We start from the raw sequence: 16361 nt of genomic DNA, 5'->3' as shown, positions 1-16361 counted from the left end.
AAGACACAAAAGGTTGATGGTGTCTTGGATAGTGTGGAGGACTGTTGCAAGTTGCAATGGGACATTGACAGGATGCAGAGCTGGGCTGAGAACTGGCAAATGGAGTTCAACCTGGAAAAGCGTGAAGTGATTCACTTTGGAAGATTGAATTTAAATGCAGAATACAGGGTTAAAGGTAGGATTCTTGGCAGTGTGGAGGAACAGAGGGATATTGGGGTCTACGTCCATGGATCCCCAAAAGTTGCCACCCAAATTGATAGGGTTGTCAAGAAGGCATATGGTGTGTTGGCTTTCATTAGCAAGGGGATTGAGTTTGAGTTTATGAGCCACAAGGTTGTGCTGCAGCTCTATAGAGCCCTGGTTAGACCACACTTGGGAGACTGTGTTCAGTCCTCATTACAGCAAGGGCATGGAAGCTTTAGAGAGGGCGCACAGGAGATTTACCAGGATGCTGCCAGGACTGGAGGGAATGTCACATGACGAAAGTCAGGGAGCTAGGGCTTTTCTCTTTGGAGCTAAGGAGAAAGAGAGGTGACTAGATAGAGTTGTATAAGATGAGAGGCATAGAGTGGATAGCCAGGGTGAAAATGTCTATACGAGGGTGCATAAATTTTAAAAGGTAATTGGAAGGAGGTTTGGGGAGACGTCAGAGGTAGGTTCTTTACACGGAGTGGTAGGTGCACGGAATGCACTGCCAGCAGTGGTAGTAGAGTCAGATACATTAGGGACATTTAAGCAATTCTTGGATAGGCACATGGATGATAGGGAAACGTGGAGTACAGTAGCGCCTCGACTTACGAACTTAATCCGTTCCGGGACCCAGTTCACGAACTGAATCAATTTTCCTATTGTTCGGATATTCAAAGCACGCATAGCAAAGTAGAACAATGACAATGAAACTTTTTTGCATTCGTACCTTGAATTTCGTACGGACGTTGAAACAAAATTTTACATACAATGCTGTTCGTAAACCGATTTGTTTGTGAATGGGGTCGTTCGTATGTCGAGGCGCTCCTGTATTTAGGTTATTTTGATCTTAGAGTAAGATAAAAGGTTGGCACAACATAGAGGGCCGAAGGGCCTGTACTGTGCTGTACTGTTCTAAGTTCTATGTCCTAATACCATTTCAAGTGTTCATTCACATACTTGTTAAAAAGGTTGAGAGGTTCCCTGCCTCAACTGCCCTCCCAAGCATTCCAGATTCCCACCACCCTCTGGGGGTTTCTGCCCTTAACTCTAAGGTTATGTTTCATTATCAATCCTTCACCTAAGGTTGAGAAGTAGCTGCTTCCTATCTACCCTACGCCCCAAAATCTTATACACCTCTAAGTCATTACTCTGCCTTCTCTGCTCCAAAGAAAACCATCCAAACCTAACCAGCCTCTATTAAGCCTCACAGCTAAAACGTTTCAACTTAGACAACAACCTAGTGAATCTTCTCTGCACTCACTCAGATGCAATCACATCCTTTCTATAGCATGGTGAACAGGACTGCATACAGTTCTTCAACTGCAGCCTAGACAAAATTTTGTAAAGCAAACATACTTCAACAAATCCAGTAGTCCATGAATCCCCTACAGGGCTTGCATTATATACTGTACACGGAAATTCAAAGTGATAAATGCTAGCCACACGTCTAACTAGTTGAATACCAAGATCACCATATTTTAGTCTGCTGAAATTTTGTCAAACACCTTAGCTAGCTCATTTCAATGTGCCAATTCCTTAGCATCTACCTACACGCTAGAAAACAATTGGAAATTTACTCAGTCTACTCCTCAAAACAAAAAGGGCAACACACACTTCCATTCTTTAAAAAGAATACTGAACTATAGCTCCTCTTTAGCTGGCTGAGCATGTTTAAAATACTGCAGTGTTAATGATTCCATGCAGAGAGGGTAAATATCAAAAAATTCCTGTTCTTCCATTCTTTAAAAAGAATGGAAGAACAGGAATTTTTTGATATTTACCCTCTCTGCATGGAATCATTAACACTGCAGTATTTTAAACATGCTCAGCCAGCTAAAGAGGAGCTATAGTTCAGTATTCTTCCCCCTCTGCATCTCCAGCAGACTTCATTTTTGTTGAGATACAGGTCCTAATTACCAGACAAAAGCTGCCCCATATATTGATCAAACAATAGCCTAAACATACTCTAAGAATTGTACCTGAAAAAGTTCCAGACATTAGTTTCACAATCTCAGAACTGGTCTTCAGTTGGGGAAGGAGTCACTGGGAGTCCTAAAATTGACTCCAGACTATATGAAATCTCACGGCATCAAGTCAAACATGGGCAAGGAAACCTCCTGCTGATTCCCAACTACTGCCACCACCTATATCCTACCATCTCAAAACACAGTTGATAAATCTCCATGCTAAATACCACATGAAGGAAGCTACGAAGATGGCAGAGCACAGAATGTGGGGTAGGGAACTTCAATGACTATCACCAACATAGGCTCAGCAGCATCTGCATTGGACAAGCTACCTGAATTTTAAGAGAATAGATTCTTGGTATCAGTATGGATGTCATGGTCGAAGATACTCAAGTGCCCAAAACCAGTGCTCTCAGATCAGGTACGATGTTGAATGTTCAAAATCAATATTAGCATTAGATAGGATGTAGCTTCTCGGGTAGGGAAAAAAGTTCCACGTTTGGGAAGGTTTCTCCATTTATCTTCAGAGGGATGCAGTAGAGCTGGAATGGGTTGGTGAAAGATTAGAGTTTGAGATTGAAGTGGAGACCAATTCCTCAGTACACTTTTGCGAAGGCAATAAACAAGGTTTGAAGAGATTGGCAGGGATTTCTTGTTTCTCTCAGATTGTCAAGGACAGTTGGAGATGACATTGCTCCAAGATTAGAACATTTCTGATGGAATCCCATCTAATCCCACAGCTTTTCCATTTGTGTCCAATAGCAGCTTTAACTTCTACTACACTAGGTGGGAGTTCAAGATTATCAGTGATGTTCAATTGAGGGTTTTCCTCAAGCACATCCTCAATGATTATATCACATTTTAGGAATTCTTTAAAAGTTCTCCCCATTCGGGGCTGATATTTTCTGTCTAACAAGTTTCATCTACATTCCACACCAGTTTGAGGCAAAGGGTATTGGGTTCATCTGTAGCCTTGGTGGTACTGAAGAAAGTCTAGGTATTATGCTAATCAGCAAGGTGCTCCAGTTCCTTAGCTTTCTCAGTCCACTACTGGTTCTCGATTTCCTCATTCTTCTTTCCAACTCAACTTTGCTGCTTGATGAGTTCTCTCTTCAACTCACTGCTAATGTTGCTTTACTAGACAAGGAGTGCTTTCCTCTTTTTGTCAATGAGGTCTTGGAGGATGCAGTCAGTTCCCATCAAACATCCCTTGGTGGTTCCTGGTCATGTAGCAAATGGTTTCTTTACAGCATGGATGTTGGCTGTTTTCAGCTCTTTCCAGATTTCTTCCACTCCATTTAAAAAAAAACTGAGATTTCGGTGAAGACATTGTTGGAAGCTTGCTAGTTCACTTGGTTCTTGAAGCTGCTCAATGTTGAATTCTTTTCTGAACGGTTTTATCTTCAGCTGCATTGGATGGCAATTAAAATGGACATTGAGGAGCAGATGAACTATAGGTACAACCAGTGCAGATTGCAGGATATTGATTTGATAATAAGGATCAAATGACGTAGTTGATCATGTGCCATTGCTTTGATCATAGAGACCTTGAAGTAGTCTTGAACTTGCCCTTTTGGTAGAACTATGAGATGGCCCACATATTTGCTGAGCAGGACAATCCCACCTCCTTCCTTTCTGATAGTTCTTTTCAGAGTCCGGTATCCTTTCCAACCCTGGCATTAAATCATCATACTTAAGGACTTCAAATCTTCTTCTGGGATGTTGGCGAGTATGGTGTCCAGCCTTCTTTACATTTGCGTGGTTTCAGCCTCGGCAGTCATGACTGTTGTATGCTGGTCCATGGCACATGGCAGATGGACAGTCATGAGGCGATTGTTGATGCCAACGGGGAGTTCAGAGTTGGTTGATGAGTTAGTTCTTGATAGTGAATCCAATTCCAAGTGTACTGGGTTGATCCGCAGATTTTTTTCTCAGCTATTCTTAATGTCTCCTGCAGGACATCATTAACGACCCCAGGTTCATGGGCAACAAGGACAAATCTTTTTCCACACAACTACTTTGGTCATTATCCAGGAGGGCTGGAGTGTTCCAGGTTCCAATATTTAGTCTCACTTTGGTTTACAGACTACGAATAAATGTGCCTTCAAAAGCGATTTTTCCAGTCACGTTGGTCATGTAACAGACTATTTCTCGGGCACATTTTCTACACCCTTCCTCATGTAGGGCAAGCAGAGTACTCTCTGAAGAGGTTGCTCAGTTTTGAAGAAAGCTGCCAAAACTGCATTCCTATTCCAAGAGTGAACAACTGGGTGGCACAGTGGTTAGCACTGCTGCCTCACAGCGCCAGAGACCCGGGTTCAATTCCCATCTCAGGCGACTGATTGTGTGGAGTTTGCACGTTCTCCCAGTGTCTGCGTGGGTTTCCTCTGGGTGCTCCGGTTTCCTCCCACAGTCCAAAAGATGTGCAGGTCAGGTGAACTGGCCATGCTAAATTGCCCGTAGTGTTAGGTAAGGGGTAAATGTAGGGGTATGGGTAGGTTACGCTTCGGCGGGTCGGTGTGGATATGTTGGGCCGAAGGGCCTGTTTCCACACTGTAATGTAATTTAATCTAATCTAATCTAATCCTGAATCAAAGTCCTTTATCTACACGTCAGTCTGTACCTCAGGACAATGGTTATGGCATGCACTTGTTGGCACATGCATTTGGGTGTTTAGGACATCTGTTACATGTGGAAACACTGTTGCACATAAGCAGAGATAGTCCTTCACAAAAGGTCGACCTAATTCTATTGGTAAGGAAAGATTGACAGCTGGAGATCACCTTACTGCTAGGCTTTGTCATCACAGCCCATGACACACACACACAAATATCTTCCACCTGTATCACCTTTACAGACATAGTTGGACTGTGCTTTGTCTAATGCCTCCCCTCCCATCTTTCCATTGTTGCTGGCCTTCCCAGGAGTCAAGAACTCAATGGCATCATTCTAGCATTCAATGGAACATTCAAGCCTCTCCACCACAGCAAGGTGGCAATCCACAGAAAGGCCTGGGGATCACCACTGACTAGAAACTGAACTGGAGAACCACATAAATCCTCAGGCTACAGGAAATGGTCAGAGGCGAGGAATTTTGCAGTTTGTTACTTATTTTCGATCTCCTCATTCTACAACACGGTACAGGTCAGGGGTGTGATGAATTACTGTTTGCCTGGACGTGAGCAGTGCCAAACAACACTGAAGAATCTCAAAACTATTCAGGACAAAAGTTGTCTGTTTGACACCTCATATTTATCATTTACTCACTTCATCATAGTGGCAGCAGCATATACCACCTGCACGTTGCACTGCTGTAACTCACCAACAGCACCTTCTAAACTTGCAATCTATCAGCTAAAAAGGACAGGGCAACAGATTCATTGGAACACCACCACAACCTGCAAAGTTCCCCTCCGAATTACACACCACCCCTCATGGTCACTGGGTCAAAATCCTGGCACTCCCTCCTAATGGCTGCATTTGGAAAAAAGGACAGCTCAATACCACATTCGACTCGACAAGTTAGAATTTAGCAGAAGAATGCCAGCCTACCCAGTATAACCCATGTCCCATGAATGACTAACGCAAGTATTCCAGTATCCTGTCCAAGAGATCATTAAATATGAACCTATTTGACTGGTCTTAAACCAAATTAAATTTATTACACGGTATGCTAATTTGACCTTCTTTTGTTCTAACCAATTATGACATCGCAGCTTAGTATCTACTGCTAATCACCATAGACTACCTGTAGATTGTTACCCAAAACCTCCTTTGTTTTCTACACACTGTAGCTTACCTGGCACTCCCACAATATAAAAAACACAAAATGATAAAAACAAAACCAGACTGGATGAAAGTATTTTTCCTTTAAAAGCAAGGAAAACTATTGTCAATAAAACTCATTTAAGTTCACCTTACCAAGTCTGGAACACTGACAGAGCGATCACTGAAACCCTGAAAGCAGAAATAGTTTGTTAGATTACCGTTAGGTCTACTCGCATACAAAAAAAATCTGAACACAGTATAATGGGCAACAGATTAAAAATCTAAAAAATACAAGAATTGGCTGACAGACTCCAAGATATTACGCATTTATATATTTAAGAATAGCATTATTGGCTGATCTATTTTTTATTTATTGAAAGAGGAAGGGTTTTAAAATTCCAAAAGATACAAAAATTATATAATTCAACTGACTAACTCTTACTTCTCCAATTTGTTGCTCAAGGAGTGTTAAGATTAATAGACAGATATGGTCAAGCAAAAAGGAACAGCTGAAAGATGGGATTAGAGGGGAAGAATATCCTAGCAGTTGTGATTTTTACTATACACAGAAAAAAAACACTCCAATGCCTTTGATAATAAGGAACATGTAGTATTCTCAAAAACTGCTTTAAGCTCTGGCAAAAGCCTTCAGTATGGTGCTTCCAGTTTCGATCCCAGAATATATTTGGCTTCAGTTATGTAAACAACCAAAATTTGAAATAATACATGAAATAATTTTGCATTTTAGTACACATGAATGGAAAGCCCATGTGAGCAGCTGTGACAAAAGATTGCAACATTTGAAAATACAATGAAACTCTAAGGCAATTTTCTGAAGAAGTTCATATTACTAGCCAACTACCTGCAGAGATAAATAGTGGCATTGAAATTCAAATATGCTCCAGAAACTTTAGGCATACCCAAAATGGAGTCTTGGGCCTCACCTGAACACAAAGCAAGATCCTGTCAACTATCATACCCAATTATTGGGGATCATATATGGACTTGCTGCACTGTAGGCCCTTGTGGAGTTGAAAAATGTAGCAAGGTCAAGTATTGACCAATCAATAGCAGCAGTACTGCAGAACTGTTTTGTTGGGGTGGATGAGGAGAGAGCATTCCAGGTCTCGTTTTTCCTCCTACATTGCCTATGTTATGAGCTAATTGTGTCGACTCTTGATCGGGGAGCCCATCTTTTTCAAAAAAAAATTGTTAACCAGTTATCTTCCTTTTCTAGTCCACATCCCAGCTGATACAGTTAACATGTCTTTTGCCTAAACTATTATACACCTCCTTTAAATCTACCATCAGTTCCCTTAAAATAACCTGCTGAAAATGTGTTGCTGAAAAAGCACAGCAGCTCAGGCAGCATCCAAGGAGCAGGAGAATCGACGTTTCGGGCATGAGCCCTTCTTCAGGAATGAGGAAAGTGTGCCAAGTAGGCTAAGATAAAAGGTAGGGAGGAGGGGTGTTGGAACAACACCTGTGCCATTCTCCTTGAAAACATTTTGGGGACTCTGTGGGGTGGGGACATGATGACTGTTCATGGGAAAGCAGCAGTAGCCAGGTCAGTGGCGTACAACAGGTTCTAGGGCATAACAGGAAAAGGGTAAAGAGGTAAATAGGACCTTAAGAGATAGGAGAGTCAATAGTTAAGGGGACAGACAGGAGAGTCTGTGACTGCAAGTAGGAATCCAGAATGAGGGTCAAGGATGTCTCGAAGCTTCTACAGAATGTTCTCAAGGGGAAGGGCGATTATAGAGAACTAGGAAAAAATTTTAAAAACCAGGACCAATGGTGGTAATCTCCAGATTTCTCCAGTGCCACATGGTAGTGAGGGTAAGAAAAGGAGGATATGGCAGATGAATGTGTGGCTGAAGAATTAGTGTAGGGGACAGGAATTCAGATTCTTAGATCATGGGGATCTTTTCTGCGGCAGAGGTGACCTGCTCAAGAGGGACAGGTTGCACCTGAACTGGAGCAGGGGCATTACCCTGATAGCAGATTTGCTAGTGCTACAGGGGAGGGTTTAAACCAGATTGGCAGGGGGAGAAATCTTTAATAGCAGTGAGGCAAGTGCAAGGCTGCAAGGAGAAATAGTAATCAGAAATAGCAAGCTGAAGAGACAGGTCAAGCTAGAACACAACAGGGAGTGAAGAATACCTATTGGATTAAATTGCATGTATTTCAATGCAACAGGGCTGACAGTTAAGGCTGATGAACACCAGGCACAGAAAAGTACATGGGACTCTGATATTATAGCCATTACAGAAACATGGCTATGGAAGGGTTAGGACTGGCAGCTTGATGTGCCAGTATACAGGTGGTTTAGACAGGACAGATGTGGAGAAAAGAGAAAAGGGGAAGATGCATTTTTGATTAAGGGAAGTATCACAGCAGTAGTCAGTTGAAATAACAGATCATCAGGTGAGGCTTTATGGGTGGAGCTAATAAATACAAAGGGGATAGTAAATGAGAAATAGAGGAACAAATATGTAGGGAGACTTGCAGGAGCAATAGGTTTATTATAATATGGGATTTTAATTTTCCTAACAGATTTCCACAGTGATAAAGGTCTTGGATGAGTTGGATTTCTGTTTTGTTTTAGTGTGTACAGAAAAACTTCCTCAAGCAGTATATATAGAGGGATTAACTTTTCCTTGGGAAAGGGTAAAACTCTATCTACTCTTGGAAAACAGGGCAGGACAAGTGACTCAGGTGATGGAGGAGCAGCACTTTGGGACCAGTAACCAAAGTTCTATTAATTTTAAAATAATTATAGAAAGGGACAGAAAACTGGTCCACAGGCTCAAGTTCTAAATTGGGGTAATGTGAGTTTTGATGGAATTAGACAGAAGCTTTCAGGTGTTGATTAGAGTAAGTTTGTTTACAGGCAAAAGGGACATCTGGCAAGTGGGAGACAGAAAAGCATGATGGCGAGAATTAAAGGTCGATATGTTCTTGTGAGGGTGAAGAGCAAGGTTGGCAGGAATAGGAAACCCTAGGTGACAAGAGATATTGAGGCCTTGACAACAAAAAAAAAAGAGGAGGCTTGGCTCAGGTACAGGCAGCTTGGACGAAGTAAATCCCTAGGCGAGTATACAGGGGTTTACTGAAGGAAATCAGGACAGCAGAAAGGGGGCACGAGATAGCTTTGGCTGAGAATATTAGCATGAATCCAAAGAGATTCTTGAATTATATTAAAGGAAAAATAATAACGAGAGAGAATAGAGCCCAAGGACCAAAGTGGACATGTATGTGTGGAACTGTAGGAGATGGGCGAGGTCCTCATTGAACATTTCTCTTCTGCATTTACCGTGGAGGTAGACGAGACTTGGGAATTTAGGGAAGTTAGTAGCGATATCTTGGGGACAGTGTATATTACAAGTCAAGGTGGTATTGGACATATTAGATTGTATGAAAATGGATAAATTTCCTGGATTTGACCAGAAATCCAAGAACACTGCAAGAGACAAGGGAAGACATTATGGGGGCCCTGGCTGATACATTTGCATCATTATTAGTCATGGGTGAGGTCCCTGAAAACTAGAGAGGGTAGCAAATGTTGTGCCCTTATTCAAGGAGGGCTATGAGGAAAAATCTGGGAAAGTTCCACAGTAGCCTGCTCTGGAAGGTTAGATCGCATTGAATCCAGGGGGAGCTGGCAAATTGGATACACAATTGGCTTGATGGTAGGAAGCAGAGGGTAATAGGTGAAGGATGCTTGTGACTATGGTGCGCTTCAGGGTTCAATACTGGGACCATTACTGTTTGTTATGTACGTGAACGATTTGGATGAGAATGTACAAGGCATGATTAGCAAGAATGCAGAGGATACTAGAATTGGCAGGAATGTGGACTGTGAGAAAGGTTATCAGAAATTGCTGCAGGACCTTGATCAGCTGTGGAAATGGGCTGAGAAAGGGCAAATGGAGTTTAGTATAGATAAGTATGAGGTCTTGCATTTTGGAAAGTCAAATCAAGGTAAGAGTTTCATGGTGAATGGTAGGGCCTTAAGGAGTGTAGTGGAACAGAGGGACCTTGGAGTTCAGGTGCATGGTTTTCAGAAAGTGGAGTCATAGGTAGATAGGGCAGTGAAGGAGGCTTTTGGTATGCTGGTCTTCAACAGTCAGGACAGAGTATAGAAATTGGAAAGTTATGCTGCAGTTGTACAGGACATTGGCGAGGACACACTGAGCTTTGCATTCAGTTTTGGTCACATTGTTGTAGGAACAGTTATTAAACTGGAAAGAGTGCAGAAGTAATTTACAAGGATGTTGCCTGGACTGAAGGGTCTGAGTTATAGGGAGAGGTTGGATAAATTAGCACATTTTTCTTGAGAGCACAGAAAACTGAGCGGGGACCTTATAGAGGTGTATAAGATAATGAGAAGGATGGATAGGGTGAATGCACTCTATCTTTTTCCCCAGAGTTTGGGAATCAAGGACTAGAGGGCATCCGTTTAAGGTAAGATAAAAAAAAGTGGGAACTTGAGGGGCACTTTTGTTTTAAAACAGAGTGGTGTGCACATGGAATGAGCTGTCAGAGGGAGGCAGCTGAGGCAGGTACATTAACATTTAAAGAGGCGTTTGGACAAATACATGGATTAGAAGGATAAAGGCCAAGTGCAGAGAAATGGGGTTTGTGTGGATGGACATTTTGGTCAGCATGGAACACTTTGGGCTGAAGGGCCTGTCTCCGCGTAGAACTCTATGCCAGTACATCTTACAATCATGCCAGTCTTTCCTAGAACATGTTCAAATCTGAAATTTCTGTCCATCTCAATTCTGAAAAAGCATTTATGCAGCTATGAGAAAAAAGGTAAACTACCCTAAGATAGCAATATTCCCCTAATACCTCTGTTGTTACCCAGTCAGCCAGGTGGAATTCCACTGCAACGAAAACAGAAATTGCTGGTGAAACTCAGTAGTTACTGCTAGAGTCCAGTGACTCAGGAGATAGATTACTTGATTCCTGCCATAAATTCCATTCTCTAGCCATCCTGCAGCATTACAACTATGAGGCTGAACCAGGTGATCTTTGATTCTAATCAAATGTGACACCAAGTCTTTAATATAAATCCCCTCCACCACAAGATCACCTAGTTCTACCGCCATAAAACTTCAATCTGTGCATGCATCAGCTCAGATGCAACTGCAATGTTCATCCATTACTTCATTAACTCAACTATTCCAACATACCCTCTGTAAGCTTGTGGTTGTTCAAGTCCAAGCACTGATTCATCTTTGGCTCTTTCTAAAATTCCCATTATAGAAGCCAGTCATCAGGCAACAGAACTCACCAACATAACATCAAGAAACAACTGAATGAATGGAACTTAAAAGACCATGGGCCCTGACAATATCTCAACTCTAACACTAAAGACTGGGTTCTTCAGAACAGCAATGCATCATGCATCTAACCAAGGTTTTTGAGTACAACTACACCACTGGCATCAACCAAACTGAAAACTTTCTGAGATGCCTTATCCACAGAAATAACTGGGCAAATCTGATCTCGAACTATTGTCCAGCAGCCTATTTAGCTTTTATTGGCAAATTGAGAAGGTGATGCAACAGTTTTACTGATTTGACCAAGTTTTTTGATCATCTGCCCTAATATCTCAATTCACTTCTATGTTCAACCTCATTTTTGTGAAACTCCTTGGGCTATTGTAAAGTGCTACTGCATCAAAGATGCAACATAAAAGTCATTGGAAAGATCAAACAGGAAAATGTGATCAGAATGAAACAGTTACATAGATTTCACATTTTAAAAACAAAAGAAAGTTTTGATATGCAAATTTTAACCAGTTGCAATAAGTCACTTTTGTGTCAGCTACATGCTGCCTTCACAAGTTTCCACAAAAGCAATAGAATTTATAAATCTACAGGGCATTCTTGGAAGGAACAGAGATAGAGGAGGTAAGTAACCTTAAGAAGTTTTTCTCCCCCCTTTCCCCACCCACCCCCTCGTATTTAAAAAAATGAGGAAAGACGACAAAGTTTGTTTTAATTATTTCTGCCATTTCACACCCCAAATTTATATTCTAAAATGGTGGATCACATTGATTATAATTTACAGTGACACTCATTTCTAGAGCTTCATACACTTTCTTCAGGTCACTAGATCTTGTGTTTATAATCCTCTTACGTAGGTCAAAAACAAATCACTAAGCCCTTCTAAAATTCTAAGAAGAAACAGAAAAGAAAAAACAGACAACTAATTGAAAGTGCAACAAACTTTCACAGAGTCAAATTATATCACAAATATTGGAGAATTAATTTTGGTCCATTCGTATCAAAGCAGTTTGACAGGTGAAATAGCTGAGCTGCTTTTGAAACCAAGAAAAATGTAGAAATCTTGTAGGTTCAACATGAATAACTAAAGCAGAGCTACCAGTGAAGTCAAAAGTATTTGTAAACTTTTTGTTTTTGGGATAAACCATAAATTCTTTACGAGGCCTAACCAAAACCCCAAACTCAACTACAAAAACAGAATTAGACCAGGCAAGTTGCGTTCAAAGTGTGCAATGTCCTGAGAAAAACCACCAACCGCAACAAACTTGAACTCAAAAAAACAAACTGATCACAAGTATAAAATACTTAGTCATAGAGATGTACAGCATGGATACAGACCCCTCTGTCCAACTTGCCCGTGCTGACCAGATATCCTAACCTAATCTAGTCCCATTTGACAGAACTTGGTCCATATCCCTCCTATTCATAGACCCATCTAGATGCTTTTTAATACGTTAGTTGTACGAGCCTCCACCACTTCCTCTGGCAGCTCATTCCACACATACATCAATATCTTAAAGCACTTCACAGCCAAATTTTGTATGTGCCAAGTATTAGGTTTGCTATGGTCCTCATTAACTGTAATGATTTACAATGCCTGCTTGGTCAGTCATGGTAAAGAAAAAACACTGATCTAACTACAAGCAGCTTTTATATTAAAGAGGCTTATTGCAATGTTAGCAAATTAATCCATTGATTACGCTGTTTCTGTGTAAGGATCTGAAAAGATTAGTACTTTAGTACTGTACTTTCCCTGCTGAGAACACAGATCTGAAGCTGTAACCTAAATTGTACCCACTACCCCAAGAATGAATAACTTATTTAATTTCACAGAAACAAGTACATATGTGTCTCTAATCTGCTGCATCTTTTTTCATTACCTCAGAACTTTCATCTGTCTCAAGACCATATCTCAAATGCTTCCGGTCAAGGTGAAGTCTAATTTTCTGCACTTGTGCTTCATAATTCAGATTCCTAACAGAAGCAATCAACATAATGACTCCTCTTTGCACTACTGCATCTTGGGGACCAGAACCCCAAAGTGTGACCTGACCATTCCCATTGCAGACTCACTGAATTTGAAACCTTGACTGTTTCTCATTCCAAAAATGCAACAAAACCCACTGAGTACATCTAGTATTATTCCTGTGCATTTCTCTAAGGGACTTACACATTAAACATTAAGTAGAACTGACAGGATTGGTGAGAGATTGCTCCTCCAATCATAGGCTGTTCCTTTCCTGCATTTGCTGTGAATAGTTGTTTCTCGCCACCAAGAAGCCTCTCTCAAAATGGGATGGGGATGGGAGGAGAAGACAGAAGATAATGCTCAAAGGATATTTGTCCACCAAACGTTACTGAGGTGGCGATGGAGGATACTCCAAAGGATTTGGTGGGAGGTGGGAGACGGGAGACAGCAGGATGAAGTAGCACACTTTAAAAACCAGTGAAAGGAATATTCAACTAAGAGCCAGATTAACTGAGTCACTGAGCTAAATTAATTCTTGGTATTTGTATCAATAGTCACAGATGAGGTGCCAGAAGACTGGAGGTTAGCTAATGTGGTGCCACTGTTGAAGAAGGGTGGTAAGGACAAGTCAGGGAACCTGACATTGGTGGTGGGCAACTTGTTGGACGGAATCCTGAGGGACAGAATGTATGTGTATTTGGAAAGGCAAGGACTGATTAGGGATAGTCAACATGGCTTTGTGCGTGGGAAATCATGTCTCACAAACTTGATTGAGTTTTTTGAGGAAGTAACAAACGATTGATGAGGACAGAGTGGTAGATGTGATCTATATGGACTTCAGTAAGGCATTCGACAAGGTTCCCCACGTGAGACTGGTTAGCAAGGTTAGATCTCACGGAATACAGGGAGAACTAGCCATTTGGACACAGAACTGGCTCAAAGGTAGAAGACATAGGGTGGTGGTGGAGGGTTGTTTTTCAGACTGGAGGCCTGTGACCAGTGGAGTGCCACAAGGATCGGTGCTGAGTCCTCCACTTTGTCATTTACATAAATGATTTGGATGCGAGCACAAGAGGTACAGTTAATAAGTTTGCAGATGACAACAAAATTGGAGGTGTAGTGGACAGCAAAGAGGGTTACCTCAGATTACAACAGAATCTTGACCAGATAGGCCAATGGGCTAAGAAGTGGCAGATGGAGTTTAATTCAGATAAATGAGAGATGCTGCATGTTGGGAAAGCAAACCTTAGCAGGACTTATACACTTAATGGTAAGGTCCTAGGGAGTGTTGCTGAACAAAGAGACCTTGGAGTGCAGGTTCATAGCTCCTTGAAAGTGGAGTCGCAGCTGGATAGGATAGTAAAGGCGACATTTGGTATGTTTTCCATTATTGGTCAGAGTATTGTGTACAGGAGTTGGGAGGTCATGTTGCGGATGTACAGGAATTGGTTAGGCCACTGTTGGAATACTGCGCGCAATTCTGGTCTCCTTCCTATCGGAAAGATGTTGTGAAACTTGAAAGGGTTCAGAAAAGATTTACAAGAATGTTGCCAGGGTAAGAGGATTTGAGCTGTAGGGAGAGGCTGAACAGGCTAGGGCTGTGGGAGGCTGAGGGGTGACCTTATAGAGATTTACGAAATCATGAGGGGCATAGATAGGATAAGCAGGAAAAGTCTTTTCCCTGGGGTCGGGCAGTCCAGAACTAGAGGGCATAGGCTTAGGGTGAGGGGAAAGATATACAAGAGACCTAAGGGGCAACGTTTTCACACAGCGGGTGGTACATGTATGGAATGAGCTGTCAGAGTAAGTGGTGGAGGCTGCTACAACTGCAATATTTAAAAAGTATCTGGATGGGTATATGAATAGGAAGGGTTTGGAGGGATGTGGGCCGGGTGCTGGCAGGTGGGACTAGATTGGGTTGGGATATCTAGTCAGCATGGACGCGTCAGACTGAAGGGTCCGTTTCCATGTTGTACATCTCTAGGACCCTAATTCCTTGCAAAATTAGTTTGCAATCTATACCTTAAAGCTGAAAGTGCTTTAAAATTTGAGATGCAGGAGAAAGGGTAGCAAGAACCTGATTAAAATCTTCTAGCTTTGTGCATGCGTGATGACCTCATTTGTTTTCATTTAGGGCAATGGCTATTTTGAGATTTTACCCTATTTGCTTATGGGTGAAAGGTGCCATGTGCTGAGCCAGCATTTAATGCTCTTGTCTAATTAACCTTAAACTCGTGCCTTTCACAGATATCTTAAGGAACCCATGTTATACAAGTGAGCTATTAGCAGCTTAAAAAGGATTTCAGGAAGAGACATCAACTGAAGAAAATATTCAGGTAATGCAGAAACATGCTGTGACGAATGTTATGGACCAGGCCAGACCCCCACAAAACGTTTCAAGAAAGTAGCCCAGATCCTAACATTATACCTGCTGAAAATAAATAGTAAAGTGGATATTACAGAAGTGATGCAGCTTTCTAAGTCAAATCACTTAGTTTTAAACAAAACAGTATTTATTTGCAAAATTACCGAACAAAAGAAAACAGAATAACAATCTATCCGAAAACCCAACATACTATCCCAACTTAATGGTGATGTTCCAAATACTTGGAACAATCGCCATAAACACCCTTTGGCAAAAAGAAAAAGGAGAAATCAAACACAGGGTCTTACCAAGAAAGAGAGTTGGCAGAGATTCAGCATGAACACCACCTTCCACGTAGCTGTTTCTTAGACCAGCAGCTTCAAAACTCTGCTTGCTAAAAACCAAACCAAACCGAGAAAAGCGGAGCTGAGAGAACTGGCCACTCCATTTTCACTGTTAAAGTGCTTTTTTCTAAAACTTGAAAGTCTTGTGCCTGAGGCAGTATCTGTTGGCTATAAGCAAATTGGTCCTGAAACCCATCCAAATCTAGACCGTACCAACTTGCTGTTTTTACAACCTCCCTGAAAAATAAAGCCAATGATACCATAACCATGTTAAAGGAGCAGTATCATCATAAGAGATATTAAAGCCACCACAATGTGGATGCAGGATGAATCTTCATCAAGGTTAGAGTATGTCTCAGGTTGTTGGAGAGGATAACAGAATTAAAATATTTATTTCAACACCTGTATCTATTTTTGCTGTTTCAAATAGTTTGCTATAATAGTACCTTTTTCTTAAAA

The 16361-nt window shown here is 41.5% G+C and overlaps 1 protein-coding gene across 7 annotated transcripts in view; it reads right to left on the bottom strand.

The window, feature by feature from the left end:
- Positions 1-16361, bottom strand: part of LOC140481336 (spermatogenesis-associated protein 13-like) — a 237817-nt gene that overhangs the window by 181938 nt on the left and 39518 nt on the right. For 3 of the 7 annotated variants that reach the window (XM_072577338.1, XM_072577342.1, XM_072577347.1), the window contains exon 2: positions 6078-6113. The exons of 3 other annotated variants lie outside the window; for them this stretch is intronic. In XM_072577338.1, coding sequence (XP_072433439.1) covers positions 6078-6113 — 36 coding nt within the window. Of the gene's footprint in view, positions 1-6072; positions 6114-16361 lie in introns of those variants that run through there. One more of the 7 variants, XM_072577344.1, reaches the window with a different exon arrangement.

Source organism: Chiloscyllium punctatum, chromosome 9 (assembly GCF_047496795.1).
Source record: "Chiloscyllium punctatum isolate Juve2018m chromosome 9, sChiPun1.3, whole genome shotgun sequence".
NCBI lineage: Eukaryota > Metazoa > Chordata > Chondrichthyes > Orectolobiformes > Hemiscylliidae > Chiloscyllium > Chiloscyllium punctatum.
Note: the sequence above shows the minus strand (reverse complement) of the source record. Positions and strands in the feature narration are given on the sequence as shown.